Source organism: Nyctibius grandis, chromosome Z, assembly GCF_013368605.1.
Source record: "Nyctibius grandis isolate bNycGra1 chromosome Z, bNycGra1.pri, whole genome shotgun sequence".
Lineage (NCBI taxonomy): Eukaryota > Metazoa > Chordata > Aves > Nyctibiiformes > Nyctibiidae > Nyctibius > Nyctibius grandis.
Window position 1 is genome coordinate 86,514,269 of NC_090695.1, and position 19,269 is coordinate 86,533,537.

The 19,269-nt window shown below is 44.7% G+C and overlaps 1 protein-coding gene across 4 annotated transcripts; it reads right to left on the minus strand.

Moving 5' to 3' along the window:
• Positions 1 to 1,122: 1,122 nt before the first annotated feature.
• RNF20 (ring finger protein 20) lies at positions 1,123 to 19,139 on the minus strand. 4 transcript variants are annotated; one of them, XM_068423228.1, is made up of 21 exons: positions 19,118 to 19,139; positions 16,986 to 17,048; positions 16,556 to 16,726; positions 16,254 to 16,421; positions 15,994 to 16,141; positions 15,665 to 15,847; positions 14,342 to 14,460; positions 13,338 to 13,484; positions 13,072 to 13,149; positions 12,632 to 12,751; positions 11,543 to 11,722; positions 11,211 to 11,346; positions 10,421 to 10,542; positions 9,691 to 10,088; positions 8,972 to 9,089; positions 7,286 to 7,435; positions 6,751 to 6,963; positions 5,519 to 5,644; positions 4,276 to 4,416; positions 3,819 to 3,920; positions 1,123 to 3,589 (listed from the first exon to the last, which is right to left on the minus strand). In XM_068423228.1, exons 3-21 carry the CDS (start codon positions 16,682 to 16,684, stop codon positions 3,413 to 3,415), a joined length of 2,955 nt encoding a protein of 984 aa, XP_068279329.1. In that variant the 5' UTR covers positions 16,685 to 16,726; positions 16,986 to 17,048; positions 19,118 to 19,139; the 3' UTR covers positions 1,123 to 3,412. The 4 variants fall into 4 exon arrangements, with proteins under 4 accessions (XP_068279329.1, XP_068279327.1, XP_068279326.1 ...); XM_068423226.1 differs by lacking the exon at positions 19,118 to 19,139 and adding an exon at positions 19,084 to 19,113; XM_068423225.1 differs by lacking the exon at positions 19,118 to 19,139 and adding an exon at positions 18,979 to 19,075.
• Between the last annotated feature and the right edge of the window lie 130 nt (positions 19,140 to 19,269).

Genomic DNA, 19,269 nt, shown 5'->3' on the forward strand with positions numbered 1-19,269 from the left:
TCCCTCCTCCCCTTAGATCATCAGCTTTTTAGGAAAAGCTTTTTTATTTGTGTAGCATCCAGTACCTTACAACCTCCATCATTTGGTTAGAACAGATGAGCACTGCTTTACTCATGAGATAAACACTAGGAAAGAAATATTTCAGCCCAATTTTATCAGTATGTTTATCAACAGTTTGTTATGTCCTTATCTCTACATGCATGAGCCCAGAAAATGATTTTGTAAAAGTAATTGAAAATGCTAATGATATCTTGAACAAAAATGCGTATGTTATAGTTTAAAGTTCCAATCCAAACACTCAATCTTTCAACAAATCACTCTTCATTTAAAAAAAAAATTAAGTGAAAAAATGTCAACCGCCTAATAATTAAACAAAAATCTGTATTTCTGGTGGGTGCTAGTAGCCCTTAGGGGCTACTCCCATGTCAAATGCAGAACAAGGATTACTCCAAATTACTGCAGCACCAACTAGAAGCCTTCTAGGAGAAGGTCTGAGTTATTGTTCCTTAACAGAGACATTTTTTGCCATCTTTTCTTCAATTATTGCTCTGGCTTGATCCCATAGGAGATGCCCTAACTGCCTGTGCGATGAGGACTGTCACACACATGTCAACGCCTGCAGACTGGCTATGACAAGAAGAGCAGATGGTTCTGTCCATAGTGTTGGGCCTCACATTTAATTCCTCCCTCCTCAGACCAAGCGAGAAACTTAAAATTCCTCAAGGATTTGATGCTGTCTGGATTCCACAAAGCCCTGCAGCAGCATGTAAGGAAGAAAAGCCTGCAGGAGAGAAAGCAAAAGAGGTCATTGCTTACCAGCAGGTCACAGCCAGTGGACTGGGAACACCCCACCATCCTTAGGGTTAGCTTGATCTTCTGGAAGAGGAGGGCAGGAGATCTACAGGACAGCAGACAGTTCAAACACTTCGCCAACTTCAGTTATCACAAGAAGAAAGTAACTGACAGATTTGGAGGAGGACAGATGGGTTCTGTATCAAGAACACAGGCGATGACTCTCCTGCTTGACGCAGGGTCACGCTACTGACACCAACTGGCCCGGGCTAGTCCTGAGACTTTTACACCCTGTACAAGATGGGTAGCAAGAAGCAAAATCAAAGAATATTTCCAGACTTTGCAGCTTTATTTCACTCTGATCCATCTGCCCTTTTCGATTTTTATAAAAAACAATCAAACCAACCAACCAAAACCAAACAAACCAAAAAATAAAACAACCAAACACCCCCGCCCCCCCAAAAAAAACCCTACTCTGTAATACTTTCATCATTCCACATTGTCATGTTTATAGGCTGCCTTTTGATAACAATGCTCTTTAAAAATCCTACTGATTAAGCATAAACAGTTAAGCTAAACTCTTGCAAAACCACTCTTCTTTATATATAGATAAATATGTATGTACACACTGTTAGGGCTAGAGAGGCTGCTTCTTCGTTTACACTTAATTACTCTGGCTCAGACACTGAATTTAGACAAGAGTTTTGATAAAGAACACTTGTCACCCCTTCCCTTCTTTTACCCCAAAATACTTCCAGTTTTGATAAACTTTTGGTTATTTCCACTCACTCCAGCAAGTCAAAACAGACCATCTGAAATTTTCACTGTTTCTCAATGATTAAATTATAAGCACAAAGAGAAATTTAGTCACTTCCAAAATGAGCTTCAAGGACTTCCTGAACTTAAACTAAAATATTATTTTAAAATAAGAGACTACATTTTTCTTGGTGAGGAAAGAGAACATTAAGAGTTTCCAAACCTCACCTGTGAAACAAATCCAGACTGCTACCATCAGCGTTAGTATTCCTAACGCACTGTTCTTTCCCCAACTTGACATCACAAACTGTAATCCAGGGAGCAACTTCCAGTGAAAGCAGAGAGGGCTCTGCTTTCATTTTCACTACACACACTGTAACAGAACTTAAGCCATACCACAAACTCTCAGCATCTCAGCTTCCCCTTGCAAAGAGAGCATCATGTGTTCCTTCTCACTTTTCAAGATTCCTAATAATTCACAAGGTTTAATTCATATTTTCTGAATGTTTTCACAAAGATAAAAATAATAATGCATACTATAAGGCAGACTGTGATTAATTGCTTTCACCTTACTACTGTTTGTATTATTTCCTACAGTGAATACAGGAAGGTAATACAGATTTTATGATTCAGGGAAGGGAGACAGATGAGACAAACCTCTTGACAGTTGCACCTTCTGGGAAAATTACATTTACAGGAAAAACGCTATGCCCTGTGAAGGAGTGTTGTAAATAAATGACTTTGCATTTTGATTTTAGGAGCAGACTTCAAATACAGCCTTACACTGCAGGGAGCATAGAGACTATAACCTGTGCTATGTCCTGTTACAAAATTCCCAGCGGCCATGACAAAATGACTGCACAAATAATCCAGCATCTTGACCCTTCTGTTCTGTCAGGAATAAGGTAGTGAAGATAACCAAAAAGACAAAGGTTGTTTTAGTTAACCATTTTCTGAAAACAGAGGAGGGAAGAGATTAATCTTTCTACTTTAGAAGACTAGAGCTTGTGAAAAATGTTTCCAATAACTGGACAAAGGACAGGAGCACTGACAGATACTACCACAGGCAAGAAAAACATAAAAATAACCCGGACAACAGCTTTTATTAGGTTTTGTGCATTACAAGATTAATCTTTGTGGCAAAGTTGCCACAAAGTAACCCCTACAAATTATTCTGTGGAAACTAAGGACAGTGACAGCAATGCCTCAACCTAGGGGAAGATGTCAGTGATAAGGGTTCATCAGTGGAATGCTATCTTCAAAGATTCCCCAACATCTTATCTGTCTCCTCTTTTGGATACCAAGATGTGCGTTTGCTTTTGGGGGTAGGGACCATGTTCACTAATGCACCAGCCTTCACAGATTGTTTTCCTGACTCAGAAAGATACATGTCTAAGAAGTCACTCCACTGAAGCCTACAGATGTACATGTTCATTCGTTACTTAGCTCTTTAACTGGGTAACTACTCGCTCTCAGAAACACTACCATACCTTGATGGGATTTAGTAATTAACATCCAAAGCAAACTCCTCAGTTAAAGGCCTCATTCATCTCTGCTGCACCACAGACAGCTTCCATCCCATCAAGGCAGGATTTCAGCTGGATGTTCCCAACTTGGCAGTGTGAAAGTGGTGGATGGGAAATGTCCTCTCAGGCACAAAGAATCCACAAAAAACGAGCGCAAGAATAAAAGAAAAGGGACAAGAAAGGAACAGAGATACAGAATCTGTTTCTTTCCATTCCCTAACCACACTTCCCAGAAGAGACTGCAGATCAGCTGACAGAAGCACAGACTGCCCCAAAGGTGACAATCACAGAAAGTGAGGGAGGCTGGGTGGTCAACTCCATCACTCCACTGGAAAGAATCAACCAATGTAGATCCTGTGGAAGTCGTTGGCACCGAAGGCAGCGTTGCACTTGGGGCACTTGCGCTGCCGGGTGTCATAGCGTGTCTTCACACACTCAAAACAGAAGACGTGAAAGCACTTTGTGAGCACAGCATCCTTCTTGCGCATGTTACAGCATGGGCAGGTGAGGCGGGCCTGCAAGACAGAAACATCACGGTGAGGGCCCACTGCATTGCACTAGGTGTGTTAAAAGACAACTGAAGATGAAGGTCCTCCCACCCCTTATAAGGAGAAGGTGGTTTCTTCAAGGCAAGGTAAGTCCACAATGCCAGAGTACAGACAAGAGATGTCAAATACTGAAAACATGACTACACAGCTCTTTGACTAGAGTTAAAGACAGAAGTTGATAGAGACAGCTACTCACCTTGTAATCCTTGATTTCTTCCATCAATATCTCATCACAGTTGGGAACCATATCAGGCTTCTTAGTGGTCTCCAGCTTCCTGCGTAACCTAGAAATATCCTCCTGCATAAAAACAAGAGACCAAATAAATGAGCAGTATATTCTCTGTCACAGCTTCTTCAGGGACTAAAGAGAACTAGCACCTGGCCAACACTGCACCTGGCTAGCTCACTCCACCCATACTTCCATCCCTGATAGTCCAACAGACTTAAGACAGACTACATTATCTGGTGCCACACATATTGTCAGCTATCAGTGGACAAAACCTGAAAGAGACAAGACCTGATGAAGCTGAAATCAAAGTGAAACTGGACCCCCCCAAAAAAGTAGCGTAGCTGAAACCCACTCCAAGCTCAATGTACAAGGAGACAGGCACCAAAGCAGACAGATATTGAAGGATTGTGCATGAGGTGCATACCTCAGCCCTTTTGAAGTTGAACATCTCTTTCTCTCTAGTTACTCTATTTTCCACAATCTCATCCTGGAAGTCATGTAACTTCTTCTGAGCCAGTTCTAGCTGGGCTTTCAGTTCATCTGCAAGCTGGGCTGCATCCATGGCCTGAAAAAGAAAACCAGTGTAGAAGTACCAAACACGGAAGAAGAGTTCTAGTGATTTCTAGTCCTTCTGCCTGGCACTCCAAGACTGCTCACAGAATACTCCTCAGGCTGCTGGAGATCTGTTTTTTCAATCCAATTTTGGTACTTCCAAATGCAATAACTGGAATTACTCCCTAAACATTACTTCAACAGCAAAATATCATATTACTAACAAGTTCTAATCATTTAGTTTCAACATTCCTCTTCAGTAGAGCCAACCCGTCCCACTGTAATGCAAGTCACTCAGAAAAACACTAATGATCACACAATTCTCTTCTTGTTCCAGTATTTTCAGCCTTCCACGTTCTACATTTTCTCTCCTAAATTGTTTAGAGGCAATTCTATAGCTGAACTAGACAGAAATGCAAAATAAGTGTTTATTTTTAATCATTTTCTCTCTTTACCAGTTCTCCTATCACTTTCTAACTGTTCCTACACTAATTAATCTATTAGCCAAGTTCCCTCAATAACACCTATCGTGGTATTAAGCACAAGAGATTGTGCTGAATTCCCCACCATCTCCTCTTCACAGTGATATTTCTGCTTTCCTTTCTGTTTTCGTCTCATTCCTGCATTTCTACTAAAGATTTAACAAAGACTACTTAAAGACTTAACAAAGGCAGCATCAACCATGAGACTTAGTCTCACTTTACTCATAACAGACATACTTTATTGGTCTTTGACATTTGTTAAAAGTCTTAACATTCCCCAGCCATATTTTCCTTTTACTTACCCCATCTTTCCTGAAAAGCTCTGACCCCAGTTAACTTCATCTGGATGCTGCCTCTTCTTTCGTGATAGGTTTCTTTTCCAAGGCACCTTACTTCAGCTCCCTAATCAGACTTTCACAGAAACACCTATAATCTACTCCTCCTTATCAAAGGAAACATCAGTCTACAATACGTTAATCAGAATTCTCTTCAGGACTCCTCAGCCTTCTGGTGTACTAGACCAAAACCAGGGAATAGCAGGTTCCATAATACCAAGGACAGCTTAGGAGCCTTCTATGCTTCCCACAAGACAACAAATCCATCTTAAAATCCAAGAATCAAGCAATCACCCACCTTGCGTTTGTTCATTTCCAGGGCCTGTGTTCGGAGACCCAGTTCTTTCTCGCCTGTTCCAATGCTGCTTTGCAGTAAGTGTTCCTTCTCCTCCAGCTTACGTACAACCTGCAGCTGGGCATCCACCTTGGGAAAGGAGAGAGGAGGTTCAGAAGGACTGAAATGCACGCTCTGCAGGTCTTCAGAGTTCTCACTGAAGCTGCTAAAACTACCCCTGCCTCCCCATCACCACGGAGCACCTCTTCAGCTTGCCTTTCTCTCCCTGAACAGACATACAAGCAGTCTAATAGCTGTATCCAGACCTCTCCAGTGACCACTTTAAAACTTAGCAGTCAAATACTCACAACAAAGATGTCTGATTTTTTCGAAGGTGGCTTAGAGAATTGCTGCAAGGCAGTGAACAGTTCCACCTTGGTCCCAACGATGGCGGAATACACATGCAGAAGTACCATTACAACAAGCAAATTACTTCCCACTTTCATTCTCCCTCCTGCTCTCCACAGCAATGAACCTGTAGGACATTTTATACTCATACAGCAGTCTCTGTTTGTTACTAAGACAAGCCCCTTTGAAGTCTGATGCAGCATACTTAGGTTGATTAGAGGAACATTCCCTCCTGTACTGATTTTGGCAGGGATACAGTTAATTCTCTTTGTAGCAGCTCACATGGTGCTGTATTTTGGATTTGGAACCAAAACAGCGTCAATAACACACTACTGGTTTAGCTACTGCTGAACAGTACTTACACAGCACCAAGACTTTCTGTCTTGGTAGGCTGAGGGTGCACAAGAAGCTGGGATGGGACACAGCTGGGGCAGCTGACCCAAACTGACCACAGGGATATCCCATACCACATGATGTTGCTCAGCAATAAAATCTGGTGGGAAGGAGGAAGTGGGGGGATGTTCAGAGTGACAGCGTTTGCCTTCCCAAGTCACCGTTAGGCGTGATGGAGCCCTGCTGTCCTGGGGATGGCTGAGCACCCACCTGCCCATGGGAACAGTGAATGAATTCCTTGTTTTGCTTGTGCACACAGCTTTCCTTTAACTATTCAACTGCTTTATCTCAACCCACCAGTTTTCTCACTTTGGCCCTTCTGATTCTCTCCACCATCCCACTGTGGGGGAGTGAGCACACGGCTGCATGGAACTCAGCTGCCTACCAGAGTCAACCCACGCCACCTCCACCTTCCCCCATCACTTCTGTTGCACTCTCTTCTTCTCTCAGGTTACCTGTGTCTTCAGTGTCAAAACTTGGTCTGCCAGCTCCTCCTTCTCCTCTTTCAGCAGCTTGTGGATCTGGTTGGATTTGATGCGTTCTGACATCAGCTTGAAGTTGGCATCATCCTTCTCCCGCAGCTGCTGCATCAGGCGGATGTTCTGCTCCTGCATGTCTTCAAAGGCTTGGCCTGTGACATCCATTTCCGACAGCAGGGCCTCCTCCTCCTGCAAAAGGATCACAGGCTCTGGCAAAACTGTCTCCTGTACCCTCTACAATGACCCTGCACATCTCTCCTCCTTCAGCCACAAACAATTAAACACTCCCCACCACCCCCACCATGAGCTTTGTGACATCCTGGTGTTGGGGGGTTTTTTTTGATTGTTGTTGTTGTTTTTTTCCCCTTCAATAAACAGGGGCAAAACTCATATCTCTGGCGCACAGAGAGACAGAAATTCCTTCTCTCAGATTAATCTTCCTGGCTGTAACCTGAAGGCAGTTCCTTCCCAGGTGCTCCAGCCAAGAGAGTAGTTTTCAGGAACTTCTCACCTGCTTAGCCATGGCTAGTTTCTTCTGTAAATACTCAATTTGTTCCTCCACTGCTCGGATCTTGCGGAGGGCATCCTCATCAGCCATCTTTTTACTCTCTTTTTTCTCCTTGTCTTCTAATTCTTTCACCCTCTGCCTCAGTTCTTCCAGCTACAGCAAGGACAAAGCAGAAATGACACTAAACACAAGAATGTGGCCTGAACATTGCTAAGAGCCCATTTTCCCCACAATTCTCTGAAACACTGGAGAATTCAAAGCATGGGAAAACACTCAAAGCATGGGAAAAGAAAACCCATCTCATCTTGACAGGACAGTGTATTATGGGCAGGTGGACCATTAAGATAGGATGTAAGCCCAAGATCTTGATTTTAAAACCTTTGATATTCCATAGCATCTTTTATCAGAGTAGGAACATTGGTCTCTTGCAGTTATACGTGTAAAGGTATGTGGACAGAAAGCATCTGCTCGTTTAAGGGCATCTGGTCAAGGACCTTCTTCAATACAAAAACGTATAATAAGAAAAGGAGGAAGCCATAAACAAAACACAGAGACACAAACCTGACAGACAAATTATAAGGGAGGCAGTGATGAGAACCAAACCTGGTCAGTCACACTAATTGATGAGGGCATGTGAGAGTTTGAGAATGCCAGAAACAAAATACACAGAGACACAGACCTGACAAAACAAGCATGGAGTCAAAGACAAGAAACAAACCTCCCCAGTCACAATAGCTGATAGGCTACCAAGAAACTACAGGCACCACTTCCAGGAAGATCAACCTGGACTTTGCAACTGATAAGACTGTAAACCAGGGGTGGATCCTGGACTGGGAGGGCTGTGGGAATCGATAGAGCTGTACAAACCCAGGAGGGACATGCAGGGGAAGGGAAAGCAAGGATGAGCAAATTGGGGTTAGAGAGAGAAGGGTATAAAAGGAGCCAGTCACATGTAAAACGAGGGCAGTCAGTACACGCTTGTCTGTCTCCGCCCTGCGCATGATCACCACAGCCTGTCCTATCTTCTTGTATGTTCTTATTAAATATTTTCTTAAATATCTGTGTAATCTAACTCTCTGCCCCATGTGTATGTGTGCTGCACAGAATAAGTGCTAGCTACAGCTGAGTCCTGTATGTGAAGAAGGTAAGAGGGCCCGGTATCACATGGGTACCAGACAGAGGGGCTGTGTTGGTACCTGAGGGATCTGTGAACGTGTGTGTGGTGTGAACCTCGAAGAGTGTTGTGCTTGTGCCTGCACTAGTGACTTTCCATCTCTCCAAAGAGCATGAAAGGGACTTGTTTGTCTGTGCTTATGTTTCATGAGTCCTGTATGTACATGCTGTTGAAGGCAGCACCTGCTCTGTGGCAGTCTGACTGGCTGTGTCAGTGTCCTCTGTGTGTCTGTGTCTCTAGGGCAGGTGCTCAGCTTTGCTACTGGCTGAATCTGCAACTGAGAAAGCAGGACCATGTCCCTCAGCCTGAGAAAAGGGATTATCCATTCCCAGAGGAAGACATCACAAAATCTCCCTGTTCATCTCCAGACCGTTCCAGTCTCTCTTCTAAGTGACAAAGATGAGAAGAGGAACAATCTTCAGTTTTGAAGACAAAAACAACACAGTTCAGGTGTGGAGTATCCCAAGAGAAGTTTTAAGTAACACACTAAAAAGAAAAAGAGAAATTAGATTTACCTCAGCTTTTGCCTTCTTCTCAGCTGCCATCAGCTGCACTTTGTCTCTCTGCTCTTTCGGGGCAGAGCGGTACATATCTAGCAAGAGCTTCATCTCCTTCTGGCTCTCCTGGGCCTTCCTGGAGACAGGGAGACAGACAACTGTGAGAACACAGCAGGAAAGCCACACTGTTACATATCCAGCATGAGAGTCTGAGCAATATTCTCTACATCTCCCACATGGCATGCATATGGAGTCATCCTTGGCTCATCTTACCCTGGTAATGTGAAATAGCCAAGGAGTACAGGCTGGAGGCTGAACAGAAACACGTTCAGGCACACATGGCTTGAAAAGCCAAGAGAAGTGGGATGTGGAGGGAACACGTACCCTGATAGTAAGCAACAAACTCTCCGTCTCTGCTTTGGTTCTGATCCAAGACAGGGAAGACTACTGTGCCCTTTACTAATAACCCGCTGGTGTAAAGCTTTACGCAATTGTTACAACAGCAACAAAGATGACTTGACCCACACTATGAAGCATCTGGTTTGGTCATTCATGCTGCAGGCTGTCGTAGGACAAATGTTACTACATTGTCCAAATCGCCATCAGATACGGAGGGTGCCAGAATCCTCTTAGTTCAGTGAAGCTGATCTGGTAAGAGGGAGCTACGAGTCATCTCACACAAAAACCTGCAGTCTGGGCACTATTCAAGCAGGAATGGGAGGGACAACAACTCTTACTTGAGCTCAGCCTTCAGCTGCTTGATTGCTTCAGCCTCCTTCTTTCTTCCATCTTCGTGCTTCCCTTTCTCCTTTTCTTTGGACTCTCTCTCCTTCTCAGATTCCTTCTGCTTCTGCTTTTCCCGCTCTCGTTCCTTTTCCTTCTCTTTCTCTTTCTCGCGCTCTCTCTCTTTCTCCTTCTCCTTCTCCCGTTCCCTTTCCCTCTCCCGTCTCTCACGCTCCCGTTCCTCTTCATCTCGCCTGGCCTTCATTTCATTAACATCTTCAGAAGCAGCCTTGGCGACAGATGCTTGGGCAGAAGGATCATCAGGTTCCTGCTTGACCTCTGGAGGCTCCTCCTTTGTGTCTTCAGTGCTGGACTGAGACTGTAAGAGAGCACTACCACTGCGAGAGCGGATCTGTTGTGGAACAGCAAGAAAGAAGACACAGAAGAAAACAAACCATTGAAGTTCTTAGCCAGAAATCTACCTTATCCCCCTTCCCTGGTCTTCCCAGATCCATGCTTGCGTGCCCCCTCCATAATTGCTACTGCTTTCTGTGGAGCACTATACAGCTACAAAAGAAGACCACTCATGTAGTAAGTGGAAGCAGCAGAGTGTAGAGCTCCACTGAAAATCATATTGCATCCTGCATGACATAGCAGAAAGGCCAATATTGCAGGCAAAGGGGACAGCATTCCCCCTTCTCCGAAGCACTTTCTGCTCTTTTCTGGCATTTTCTGCTCCGATACCTTGCTCAAGTCAGACTGGGCCTCCCTCAGTTTGCGCTTGTATCTTAGCACCTCTCCCTTCAGCTGGTGGTTGTGATTTTGGAGGCTGCTGATGAGATGACGCATCTCCCGATTAATTGGGCCTACAAAAACAGGAACACAACTGTAACAAACCATGCTTCTGACTGCCTTCTGCAAGGACCATCATGGAGATGGAGAATGAGCTAAGTGACAATGACAAAGAACCAAAATAAGACTGTTATCATTCTGCCACATAACAGAGCAATACAACACACTTGCAGAAAAAAAAGTCATGCCAGTGTTACATGCAACTGTAAGTCCTTGCAAATTCCCAGTCCTAGTTTCCCCTTAACATTACTTTTTTCCCCACGTTCCTAAGCGAAATCTGTCACGCTAAAAAAATCTCTATGATTTAAATGCTACTTTAGAAATAACTTATTTCCTCTGATGAAATTTGAAAATTACTGGTTTCCTACCCAGGCTGTCATTCCAGACTTGTAAATGAATCTCCCCAAAAGTAATTTTTCATAATGCAAAACACTCTCTCATAAACCAATTTATTAGCAAAACGTATGTATTTTTCAGCATCTAAAAGGAAGTCAGATAATATGCAACTGGCCTCCCATAAAACATGAGTAGAGCTTTTTTTGAGACAGAGGGCTGCTGGAACAAGTATTTAACAATAACAGACACAGAATCAAACCAGGTGTTTTACTGCAATGCAGCTTCTAACAGGCACTGGGGTGGGGGTTGGTAGGTTGGTTTTAAGCCCAGCAGAAAAACTCCGTACCTGCTTGTTCATTGGCAGCGAGCGTCTGTTCAAACTCTATCCTCAGCATCTCGTATTCTTTGCGGACTTGTGCCAGGGTGTCCTCCAGCTGAATCACCTCTGTGCGTAGTTTCTTGTGAAGGCTGACCTCGTCCCTCTGAGGAATAAGAAAGGGACAGAACTTGGTGGTGTGACCCTGGCTTGTCTCTCACCTCATCAACATGAGGTACCAGAGTAGATGAATTATTACCAGGAAGATAAATTTCCTGAAAAATTCCCAGAGCCACTCAGACCCAGCAGTGATGGCCAATGGGATCACAATGTTCCCTAGTCTGATGGAGCAGAGCTACTACCTCAATGAGTTCCACCTGGCGCTGGTGTGTGGTGCGGGTTCCATGAAGCAGAGTGCGGGCCTCATCGAGATGTGCCTTCAGCTGGAGACTCTCATTATACAAAACAGAAAATTGGGACTGCATGCAGCGATATTCTGGGGTCTCCTTCACAGCCTCTTCCACTGCTCGTCGCAGCTCAACCTAGTCAGGACACAAGAAAATGCCACAGAAAGAAAAATTATCTCCTCGTCTTTGGCATCTACTCTGCAAGGCAGGAGAACAGTGAATCAAGCTGCCACAAGCAAAGACAAAAGCAGAACTTTAATATCATTGCTGTGAAGCAGATGCCAGTGATATGCTTCAGTATAGATTAAAAGAGTCTATATATACACATATATACACATATTCAGCTTAACACTAATTAAGAGAAAAATAAAATTGTAAGCCAAATGGTGTTTCCTTCAAACAAGCTTGTGTGGACAAAAAGAATTCGCAAATGCCTCAAGACAGTTTCTGGAATCTCATCTCTGAAACTTAGATTATCAGTTCAGACATTTCTTATAACAGCCTAACAGATCTATTGCTCACAAAGATAAAATTCAGATTATCCTCTGTATCATGTACTTATCTACGACAGAGTCACAGCTTTTTGTGTTACCATCTTTAAGATATAAGCAAGTCACACGCTGTTTCCTATCCATTCTACCACACTGGGAAAAATCTAAGTTCATGGACTCTTTCAAGAGCCTAGCTCTCCTACACGAGTTCCCCCATTTTTTTCAGTTCTCTGGTTCCACTTGCACAGGGTGGGGTGAAGGTGGAAGAGGGGTCAATACTTGTGAAGAGGTGAAATTCGTTTTAACTAGACATCATTAAAATGCACTGAATAGATCAGAATGGAAAACAGGAAATAAGCAAGCATTACAACTTCCAAAGATGACCACATGGTGCCACCAATGCACCGACTGTGTAAGTCACACATCCTTGCTGAATTGTACCTTGTTGCAAAATACAACACAGCTAAAGAGCAAGCACGGAATAGAATAATATTAATGAGGGGAACCAACCACACAGAATGCCTTCATCCTCAAACAGGTACAGATGTCTCACCTTGAGTTTTTCATTCTGTGTTGTTACTTCCTCGAGATCCTGGCGCAGTTCCTCCAACTCATTGAGGCGATTCCCAGCAAGCTCTTTATTCTCTTCCAGCTCTGCATTCATCTCCTCGAACTGTTGGGGATAAACTGCTTTTAAATCCTACATGTTACAAGATACACGTTAATGTATCTACTGAGGGTACTAATTATGTAACTGTTTATACAGTAACAGAAATTACAGAGTTAAGAGTCAGGTAACACTACCAAGTGAGACACAGTCTACTTCCATCAGGTCTGTTTCATATGTAGGAGACTTGTACACAGACAAAATGGCTTGCCCAGAGCCACTCAGATGTGGCAAAGGAGGTGTCTAAATTCTGTTCCAATCTATGGCCCTACGCACAAGCCCTCCTTAATTCTTCCCCTTGCCCACAATCAAGCCCCTGACAGTACCTTGCGGGCATTAATGGTGATTGTGCCCCCATAAAGGCTGCTCCCAGCTCCATACACCTTGTAGCCTTTGGAGTTTACCTGCAAAAAAGGCAACAGATTTCATCAATACCCAACTAAATGCCAAGACTGCTGATATAGCATATTCAAGACCAAAGATGGTACCCTATAGATTCTCACTTCTCACAGCTAAGTACCGTAAGATGATGTCACACATCTCAAAACTACACCCATTTCTCTGGTTTTCTGGCAAAGAGGACGGTGCTTACCCGTTCCAGAACATCTGCTAAGTGCCGGTTGAGCCTCTGCTCCCTCTTGCGTATCTTGTCAATATCCCACTGAAGGTCATCAATCATAGTCTCCAGAACAGACACCCGAGATTCTGCTGTCTCCACTCTCTCTTGCAGCTTGGAGAACTGCAATCAGAAGAGTGTTTCAGCCAGCATATTGAATAGAATCAACAATTTCTGAGACTGCTCAGTATTACTTCTTCTCCATGATACTCCGGATCTATGTGCTTTCCACCCATCTTTTGCTGTGGTGACAGACTACTCAGTGAACTGTCCTGAATTTTACACTGGCTGGTTCCCAACATAGTAAAGAAAATAAGACACAACTGAAAATGGAGAAATAGGAAGAAGCTGGTAATATCTGGCAGAGTACAGAGGCAGTCACCTCAGCTTATTCAAAGGCTTTTTTTTTTTAAATCTTTTCAGTCCATATGTTCATCTACTCTGTGGAGCACTGAAGTGCTTGGTGGTCTAACACTGAGCAAGGCCAGAGTTAACACAGCTTTTAAAGGAACTAAAACCTCTGAAACAAACACTGCCAATAACATGAATCCCTTAATGACTGGGATGATCTTGTAATTAATGTCACTACACTTCCATACATGACGCAGAGAAACCAAGGAATTTGAAATGACAGGGATGTCACGTCAAGTGTCTTGGATGCTTACACAAGCACCTTAGCATCACTTTACCACTTCCTCTGCTCTGTTTTCTTTTAAAATTAAATCCATTCAACTCAGTGGTTTGATTATTCTCTTTCATTCAGCGATGTAACAAGCAGATCAACCAGAATCACACAGAAGATGTATGTACAGTTCTCCACACGAACAACCCTTTTCCATACCCCTTGTTCAGAAGGCAGCTTTCAAACCTTTTTGCTCCTGTTCCTCTCCAAGGCAATAACCTGCTTTCCAAACTATGGTAACCACAAATTATTCTAAGCAGGACCCCAAAGCAGATTTCTTTCTCTCTCCTTTTTATACCTCCTGAGACATGATTCGATGCTTCTCCTGAAGAACATCAGCCAGCTCCTGCAGCCGTCCATTTTCATGTGAGAGGTAGGTATTAAGCTCCAGGACGGCTTCTTCCATCAACGAAATATCTGAAAGATGCATAAAGAAATGAACAGAAATCGAGGAAGATTCGTTTTAATTCTTAAACAGCAAAGAGAGAAAAAAGAAAATGGAAAAGGAAATTTATGGTTTTCTCTTCTGCTTACTATATCTCTCCAGGGGTCTAATCTCCAGCCACACAGAGCTCTGACTTGCATTCACTAAGCAAAATGCTCTGCAGTTGAACATACCAGACATTCCTGATTGTCAGTTACCATCCCTAATGTCAGAGATCACTCCAATCGTATCAGTATCAGCAACACAGAACACGCCGTTGTAACCCAATGACATCCCAACACGGATCAAATTCATGCACAAACCTCCTACAACAGGTGGCTTGAGCTGACATACCAGATGACAATTACAACAACTGAGTACAGGCTCACACTGCACTAATGCCAATGCCACTGCAGAGTTTAAGACTGTCAGTTAAGGACCAATGCTAGACTTGCTAGAGCTCCTTGATCAGCACATACAGAACACTCTGGACAGCAGGCAATCCAAGGATGAGTTGATATTCCACCTTAAATTTCATTCAAAAGATTAAAATTCTAACCTTAAGCTAACGAAATTTTTCAGAGAGGCATCTGAGTGTAAATTGAATCTGCTACGTTAATTTTCAGAAGGTAGTCATTTGACTTTCTTCTACATGACTCTGTGTTCAAAACAGACAGCTACACTAGGCATACCAAGACATTAAGTGGCTGCCCTTCTGCTCAAAACTCAGTGGAAACTGAGGAGCTGGTTATTCCCACACCTTTTACAGAACTGCAAGTGAGGAGGAGTCCAACATCAGTTTGCAATACTGATTTCAATTCTTCACTTGTAAGCATGAAGCCTTTTACGTAGTGGCTGAGAACAGCTTGGGTGATAAGTTTCAAGTGTAATCTGTAACTTCTCAGGTGCATGAACACACTACTGGCAGAAACAAGCCTTGCCTTAGCCCAGCACACTGGGCAAGGTTCTCAGCATTCAAATTCAGAGGCAGTTATGACACACTTCTAGCATACAGTGCTCATCTTTATTAGAGATTTTGGTTATTGAGAGTTTGGAAAGCTAAGCCAATTCACTTTGGAAAATAAATGAGCACGAGAAGAACTACGCCTTTAACGCTTGCAACACGGAATCATGTCTAAGCTGGGGGTAGATGAAGATTCTTGTGTATCAGCCAGGGATCAGCCACCTTGGTCATACCTCCACTATTCAGCTTGTGGGTCAGCACGTCCACTTTCTCCTGCAGCTTGTCGTACATCGTCACAATCTGAGCAACAGCACGGCGGGAGGACTCTACACGCTCCTGCAGCTGAGATTCTATCTCCTCGCTAGTGCTGCTGGCGAGAGTTGCTAGGAAGGAGAATGCCGGCTCCAGCCCTTCACCTGGGAACAGAAAAAGGTGCAAAAAAGTAAACGTGCTCTGGCAGGCAACATATCACCAGTCTTCAAAACCAGAGAGCCTTGTCACCCTTTAGAAAGGGACACCAACATTTTCCACAGATTAAATCCATCTTTTCCACTGTCCTCACCTCGTTCCCTCTCATCTTTTCGCTCCTGATTACTGTCCGAGTCTGGTTCGGGTTCTGGTACCACCAGAGCTTTTCTTTCAGACAAAAGGTCTCCAAGACCTTGGTCCAGGTCGAAGCGTTTAAGGATGATGCGGATATTTTCATCAAACTGAATGATGCGACAGCCAAGACAAGACAAAGAATAGATGTGAATAAAAGGAGCGCAGTGGGACAGGAGACAAGAGAACAGCGTGTATAAAATAACAAAGCACGTTACTAACCTGGTTCCAGTATCGATTGATGATCAGCAGAGAGGCGTCATCAGTGGCCTGCCGACGCTCCAGCTTCTCAATGTGCTCCCGTAGCTCATCTTCAATGGCCTGTCGCTGGTCCAGCATCTCTGCTAGTTTCCGGTTCTTGGTCTGTAGGGTCCGGATGTCCAGCTCCTCCTGTGCAGAGACAAAAGTCAGGGCACGCTGCACACAAGCCTGATCACTGGGCTCATAGAGAAGGCAGAGAGGTGCTTTTGTTTCCAGATGAAAAAAAGCAAGAGGTAGAGTGGGGGTGTGCAAGGAAGACGTACCGTTGAAGAAACGCCACCAAGCTTAATGGTCTCCACCGTGGTCCCTGAATCTTCAACCCCTGCCTTCTTCTCCGGAGGTGCCGAAGGGCCAGGCTCTCCAGCTGCCCGTTTATTGCCAATTCCAGACATGGTGGCTGAAGCATACAGACTCCCACCTTCTCTAAGTTCTTCCTGAACATTAAAGAACACTATTTAAAAAACCCAGTAAACACACACCCACCCAATCAACTCAGTTTAGGGTTTTTAACATACTGATCCATCACGGTAACAAGATGCCCAACACAGCACAGACCATACAGTTCAAAAGGTTTTGGGAAATACTGGTCAAGCATCAAGTCTTAAAAAACACCACTAGGATCAGCACTGCAAACAGCAAGCTGATGGGCAAAAAAATCCTCTGCTCTGTAATGTTAAAATGGAAACACTGTACCTTATCACACTCTCTGGAAAAAAACCTTCACACAGGTTCAGTCTCTGCTTTTTTGATCTCTTTCTGTATTAACAAAAAATATCTGGGTTAGGCTTCAACAAGCAACTGAGACTGTGTAAACGTGGCACCAGTTCACTTCATACCAACTAAATTGTTCTTATTGCATCAACATTCACAGACAGTTAAAGGTGAAGGCAGCAACACCTTGAAGATGAGCCCTGTAGGAGCTTACACAGAGATCTTACAAATCCTGTGGAACCAAACAGCGACTCCAAGACAAGGTTTATAAAGACCCATTTGAAGAGTTTTCCTGTGTATCTCCAAAGACAGAAACCTGGCAACGTCTCTGGGCAACCCACCCCAGTACTTAATGACTCTCAGCATTAAAAGGTTTTTCTTACGTTTGAACAGTTCCCTTGCAGTTCCTTAAAATATTATTTAGTAAAATAACAAATATCTCCTCAAAGGGTTTCCAAAACAAATATAGCAGCTAGTGCTGGAAAACAAAACCAATTATATCTTCATTAGACACAAGCAGCTTTCTTTTCCCATATTCACTGATGCTGCGCCAACTCAATCCACAGATCTCTACCTCTAAACTAAATGAAACCCAAAAATTAACTAAATGCAGACCATACAAGTAAGATTTGTATTGTTCCACTTAAATCTATAACGGCATTTACAGTTAAACTACGGGCTACAAACTGACCCAGCTAGTTCTTACGTATTTGCTTTACTTGATCTGGAAAAGCAGTAAGGCTACTGTATTTTTAAGATTAAGCTGGCACACTGCTTTGCCAAAGCGTATTATTTAACAAGCATTTTAGCTTAGCATTGCCCTTCACCATATGCAAAATAATAAAGAGATTATTTCTAAATGAGTTACTGAAACAGCACACATAGTGTTCCCATAACCTGTCTTTTAACACAAGTATTAAACACATCTCAAAATTAAAAAATAAGCGAAGACAACTTCCACTTAATCATTTTCCTCCTTTTAGCAATGGAATTCAGTGGGCATCGATCTTAGCTAGAACGACCAGGGCACTGGGGGTGTGGGGGGAGCAGCTGTCACTAAAAATATCTGCTACCTATCAGTCCAGCGAGCCACCTGTGACTACTGCCTTTTGGATTTTTTGCCCACAGATGAAATATTTCTTCCATTGCCTCCTGACACCATCCCTCACAGCTCTAGCTCCGCCCTCCCCACTGCTCGCGTCCTCACATACCGTACGCCAGGACCTGCCCCGCTAAGTTTTCATGACCACAGACTCTCTCTTTCCTTTAGGAATTCAGCCTCACCCCCAGTCCCAGGCTATCCACACTCTTCTCTCCCCAGAGAGACCACACTGACTCATCAAAGATTGACTGTCCTCCCCTACCAGGGACTCAGCTTCATCTTAATCCCCCTCTTAAGGTTAAAACCCTCTTACATGGAGACCAAAATACACCTCCACGTGGGACGCCCCACAGCTACCACTGGCCACAAGCCACCCAACCCTGACCACCATCGATCACCTGCAGAGAGCAAACCTCCCCAGGCCCAATACTTCACCACTCATCTACATCCCAAGCCCACCAACCGCCTCTGAGCCCTTTCACATGCTCGTGGCACCTCAAGAAACCTTCCACACCTCACCGCTCACCTTCCCACACACAGCACCCACTCTCCACGCTTTTTTGTTTATATAACCCACAGCCCTTTGGAGCTCCCCAAAAACCACCCACTCAAACCCCAGAGACACCGCACAAAGCTCCACATCGCCCACCAGAGACCCCCCCAAACCCCACTGGCTCCCCAAGCACACGCAGGGACCCACCCCACCGATGCCCACACTCAGGGACACGCTCCAACACCCGCTCCTGCCCTCCAGGCCCAGCGGGGACCACCACCCTACTGACCCTGACCCCACACCACCAACCACCGCCCGCAGACGGACACCCCCACGGGTGTGTACCGAGAGCCCCGGGCCCGCCGCTGCCCCGCGCGTACCCACGGGCACCCCCACGGGCCGTCAGGCCCAGCCCTTCCTTCACGGACATGCAGCTCCCCCGCCGCCCGGCCCGGCCGCCCCACAGACCCCCATACGCGCCCCACCAGCCGCCGCCGCCGCCACCTTCCTCCGTCTCACCGGAAGTGGCGCACACGGCCCCGCCCCGCCCGGCGGCCATTTCGCCCTCACCCGCCATGGCAGCGCCTCGCCCCGCCGCTTGCCCGGGCCCGACATGGCCGCCGCCGTCGCCGTGATGACGTCAAGGCGCCCGGCGCCAGCGCCCTGACCCG

Coding starts and splice junctions, on each gene's coding strand:
- RNF20 (XM_068423228.1), bottom strand. CDS start 16,684: ATGTCTGGAATTGGCAATAAACGGGCAGCTGGAGAGCCTGGCCCTTCG. Junction 12,752..13,071: donor TCACCATTAATGCCCGCAAG/GTACTGTCAGGG, acceptor TATCCCCAACAG/TTCGAGGAGATGAATGCAGA. Junction 10,089..10,420: donor CCCAGTCTGACTTGAGCAAG/GTATCGGAGCAG, acceptor GTTCCACAACAG/ATCCGCTCTCGCAGTGGTAG.